Below are 5471 nucleotides of genomic sequence, written 5' to 3'. Positions count from 1 at the left end.
GATCAATAGAACGTGGCCCCAGTGGGAGTCACAATCATGGTAGATCAAAATTCCAGAAGTAAGAAGAATGTTAAATGCTACAACTGTGGCAAGAAAGGGCACGTCAAGAAAAAGTGTTGGAGTAACCAGAAGAGAAGAGAGGGCAAAGAACTTGAGTCATCAAATGCTCAAGGTTGTGTAGCAAGTACCTCGGATGATGGCGAAATTCTTTACAGCGAGGCAACAACTGTTTCAGAAGACAGAAAACGACTGTCTGATGTCTGACTTATAGACTCAGGAACTACCTGGCATGTGACCTCTCGGAGAGAATGGTTCCACACATATGCACCTATCTCAGGAGGATCTATATATATGGGTAATGATCATGCCTTGGGGATCGCTGGTATTGGTACTATCAAAATAAAAATATTTGATGGGACAATTCGCACAATTGGGGAGGTAAGACAAGTCAACGGCCTGAAGAAAAATCTATTATCTTTGGGACAAATGGATAGTCATGGGTACAAAACTCATGTGAAAAATGGAATTATGAAGATTGTTAAAGGAGTGCTTGTATTGATGAAGACAGAAAAGATCGGTGCTAATCTATTCATGCTTAAAGGAGAAATACTACAAGAGATTGATGCGTGTGTCGCATCAAATGGAGACGAGTCAACGATGATGTGGCATCTCAAACTTGGCCACATGTCAGAACAAGGTTTGAAGATTCTCTCTGAGCGAAAATTACTTTCAGGGCTCAAATCGGTAAGTTTACCATTTTGCGAGCATTGTATTACAAGTAAGCAGTACAAATTAAAATTCAATAGATCTATTACTAGAAGTAAATGCATTCTAGACTTGATTCATTCTGATGTTTAAGAATTACCGGATATATCAATGGGAGGTGCAAAGTACATGGTGACTTTCATTGATGATTATTCCAGAAGATATTGGGTGTATCCAATTAAGAAAAAGTCAGATATATTTCCAGTGTTTAAAGAATACAAAGCACGGGTGGAACTTGAATCTGGTGAAAAGATCAAGTGCTTGAGGATAAATAATGGTGGAGAGTATACAGACGGTGATTTTCTTACTTTCTGTAAGCAAGAAGGTATTCAGAGGCAGTTCACGGTGGCATACACTTCTCAACAAAATCGAGTGGCAGAGCAGATGAATAGAACTCTTACAGAACGGATAAGAGCTATGTTGAGAACTGCTGGTCTACCCAATTCATTCTGGGCAGAAGCAGCCAAAACTGCCTGTTATATAGTAAATCGGTCGCCATCTACAGCTATTGGGTTGAAGACGACGATGAAGATGTGGACTGGAAAGCCAGCCGATTATTCCTACCTATATGTATTTGGATGTCCTGTGTACGTGATGTACAATGCCCAAGAAAGAATAAAGCTAGATCCAAAATCTAAAAAATGTATCTTCTTGGGATATGCTGATGGAGTAAAGGGGTATCGTCTGTAGGACCCTATTACCCACAAGATCGTCATCAGCAGCTATGTTATCTTTATAGAAGATCAACTGCAAAGGAGAGATGAGGATGATAGCGGGGTAAAAGAAAAGTTAGAGACTATACCGGTATATGTGGAAAATAATCCAGAAGATTTAGATTCTTCTGAACCAGCACCAGAGCACGAAGAACAAGAACCAGTCGAGTCCGAGGCTCCAGAAGTTCGTCGGTCAACTCATGAGAGACGACCGCCAACGTGGCACTCAGAGTATGTCACAGAGATCAACGTTGCATACTGTTGATTGATTTCTATAATCAATTATTATCAATACCAATGTGCAAGTATACACAATAAGTAATAAAGTGATGAGTATTCAAGATCGTCTCCACAAGGATTGATATTACTCAAAATGCTAAAGCAATCATAATAGTGCAAATCAACTAAAGACCAAAACAAACAATTGTCAAATAATTCTATCGTAACTAATAATTGTGAGAGATAGAAATAAAACAATACTGTAATGAAATAAACTAAGTTAAATGTGTCTAAAATTCAATTGAGAATATAGTAGTTGAATGATCAAACTCTCCTAATGGGGTGACTGTTGTTTACCAAATTAGCACCAGTTGTTACAATAAGTGCTGCAGCAATGGGTAGAATAAATTTGCATCTGCAGCTATCGCATGTTGGAAATCTCTTACCTTTAAATCTACTAACAATGACCAGTTGCTCATATATTTATAGTACGACATTATAACCTTTAATCTCTCCACCCTACAAGGTGAACACCTATGTCTAGAGTGTCGCAAATCTTAACTTCAAGTATTGCCCTTATGGAATTCAAGGTAACCTAATCCAGGAAACTCGACTTAAGAATAAGTAATACTCTAATAATGACCGCTAAGACATGCCATTTTGCTGCTCTATCTTAACTGAAACTATTAAATGAATGGTCAACCGAAATAACAGTTGTATTCATAAAAACTACTAGAGTATAATGCTACAACATTACCATAACAACATAAAAGAATAGTCAAGAACCCATTGGATTATTTGTCACTCAACCACAAGTAAATTTAGTTCATAATCTGGATGAGAAAAATAAATACAAATATATTGATCTCGGAATACATCCAAACAATTCAAGGAAGAAGAGAAAATATAAGTTGAGCACGACGAAAGACAAAATAAGTCTACACGGTTCTTTTCTTTGTTTCCGAATAGCACTCCTAAATCTTGATCTCCTTCTTCTTGCCTTTGTAATTATGTTTGATAATAATTCCTTGCCGCCTTTCTATTAGGTGCACGTATCCTTTTATATTGCAAATTAGGGTAAAAGACCCAAAGTCCATGCGTGTGCATGCGTTTAAATTAGGAAACATGCATATCGCGATTTTATGGCTGACCTACGCTTTAAGTTTTCTCCCGCATTGCTCTCTGATTGCTGCAGGACTGGTTGCTCTAGCATCCACAACAGCACTGCATTATTCCCAATTGTGCTTGTCTTCTTTTGTGGCCATCTTCTTTCCTCCTCTTGCTCATCTAATGTCTCAGCATTCCCTTATGAATTTAAAACCTACAATTATGCACATTTTTTTAGCACAAATTACTTGATTTAAACAAAACTTATTAAAACCCAACTAAAATGAATGTTTATGCAACATGTAACCAAAATGTAGTAAAAACACCTTATTTGCTCTCTAAATGATCTTGATTTAAGTCTAGAATTGATGTAATAACTCTCATTTCCTAGAGTTATCACACTCCTAAACTTAAACTATTACTTGTCCTCAAGTAATGACACATACTAACACTTCACACAAAAGAAATCATTCACACAAATTTAGCTCTTTTATCAACTTTGCAAGGATTCTTCCACCTTCAGATCATATTCTCAATCATGCAAGATGACCATAGTAAATTAGTCCTAGACTTAAGCTTCTTTCTATCCATAGTGTGTGTGTGCTCTTTCGGTTGAATTCTAGATATGTTATAGCATCACCAAGGGATTGCATGAATTTCAGCAATGAGAATACTTCATTCAGAAATGGGGTAATCATAACTTTCACATACTCAACTATGATTATTTTAAGAATGACAAACTAGGGAATATTTAACCTCCTCACTCTAATATTTATCTTTCATGTGAATGTCAATCAATTGTAATGATGACACCCAACTACTCAAACCATGCCCAGATTAGAGTTGCTGCAGCAGTAATTGTAATGTAATCTTATCTAGAAGTATCTTTTATTCAAGGCTGAACATGTGGCTCATGAACAGACCTGCCTACTCAATGCCTTAGACAGAGGATTTCTTTATTTTATTTTATTTTATTTTTTAATGCTACAGCATTGCTCATAACTCTTGCTACCTTTGAACACAAGTCTGCATATAGGGTGCATACTCAGATCTGGTTACTCAGCAACTTGAGCCATTTGAATAGATTGTATTCCATAGATATCACAGTTATTCAAACTTGCTTCTTCCCCCCAAACTTGAGATCTTTTCTCTTCTTTTGGCTTTGCTCTAACAGTCTCATATAATTCAACCAAAGTCTACGTGTAGGGATATAATGTCACTTTCATATATAATTATCTCTACTTGGCATATATATATTGAATAACACTCAATTTATCTTCATTAGGCTTTCAAATCCATACACAAATATTAGATAATAGAGCTCCACACCACACAAACATAAACACATGCATACAAACCTAAACATATGCATTCGGGAACACAACCCCCCCCCCCCCCAAACTTGAGAGTTGTTGTGTCCTCACAAGCAAATATAGCAAAGGCACATAAATTGAATGAACTAGTAAGGAAAGAGTACTCCCCTGTGGTGGGGACTACAGTACATGACAGGATGTTATCAGCACTTCTTGGATGCACTGCGCAGTTTATCTTTTGGTGAAGCTTTTGGGGAAGTGGCTGGCAATGTCTTTGTCTTTTTCGCTACGGGGCTGGTGAGATGAGTTGTGGCTGGGGTTGCTGTAGCAGTACCTGTAGATGTACTGCCTTTTCGTTTGCTGGATCGTCTTAGATTGGTGCGAAGAGACTGACTAAGAGTGTGTTGTAGAGGCTTTTGAGTTAATGCATCGGTTACCTGGACCTCAGCTGTGATGGCAGCAATAACCGCAAGTAGTTGCTTGGCTTGCTCAAGTGTAGGCATAGCCCTGGCTGCTGCAGCAGCCAGCTCAGCATCAATTGGCTCCATCTTATCTTCAGAGGCTGTTGGTGTTGCCATTTTTGCTTTACCCTTGTCCTTTCTCTTGCTCTCAAAGACTGGAATAGACGGCTCCTCTTCAAGGTCATCCTCATTCTCTTCTTGAATAATGTGCTTTTGTCTGGTTTTGAGTTGGGTTGGGATGGTTGGTCCCTCATGGTCTTTCTCCGAGTTGTCTTCTTCCTCTGTAGGTGAGTTATCAGTCTCGGACTTGTCACCTTCTTCCTCAGGCTGGTCAGATAGTTCAGTGTCTTCTGATTCTTCATCTGCTTGTGGTTCGGCTGCAACATCTTCTGCTGGTTTCTCTGTGGCAGTGGCTTCTGCACTAGCCTCCGCTGGAGCATTTGTGGTGTGGGTGTCAAAATTAAATTGCTGGAGCAGTGCATCAGGGAAGTTCCGGTGAGTGCGTTTCATGTACAGAGAAAATTGGTATAGTTGGTTGTCCAAGTGCTGTAGAGAACTCCAAAACCGACCATTTTCCCTCTACTGAGCTTCCACACATTGAGTTATACTGTTGCTGAGTGTCTGGATAGTCTGTTCTAAGCCAATAGCTCGTCTTGCTCTTGTGACAATAGCTGGTTCAGTGGTTGTTCCAGCACTCTCACCAGCAACTCGCTCAATGGTATGTGCCGTAAAGGCACCATCATTTTTTACATGTTCATCTCTGGCGTCAAGACAAACACCTGAAACTACACAAATGCTGGTGACGAGTGAGGGAAATAATAAGGCAGCAGTTCAGTGAGTTTTAACTGCACAATCTCGGATTTCTTTCGCAATAATGCTACCTACGTCTATAG

General features: G+C 38.9%; 1 protein-coding gene across 1 annotated transcript; it reads right to left on the bottom strand.

Moving 5' to 3' along the window:
• Nucleotides 1-4320: 4320 nt before the first annotated feature.
• On the bottom strand, nt 4321-5088 carry LOC112097337. The gene has a single exon (XM_024182522.1). The coding sequence runs from the start codon at nt 5086-5088 to the stop codon at nt 4321-4323; it is 768 nt and encodes a 255-aa protein (XP_024038290.1).
• Nucleotides 5089-5471: the final 383 nt, after the last annotated feature.

Source organism: Citrus clementina, unplaced genomic scaffold (assembly GCF_000493195.1).
Source record: "Citrus clementina cultivar Clemenules unplaced genomic scaffold, Citrus_clementina_v1.0 scaffold_6, whole genome shotgun sequence".
Lineage (NCBI taxonomy): Eukaryota > Viridiplantae > Streptophyta > Magnoliopsida > Sapindales > Rutaceae > Citrus > Citrus x clementina.
The sequence above is the reverse complement of the archived record's forward strand: the minus strand, read 5'-3'. Positions and strand labels throughout refer to the sequence as shown.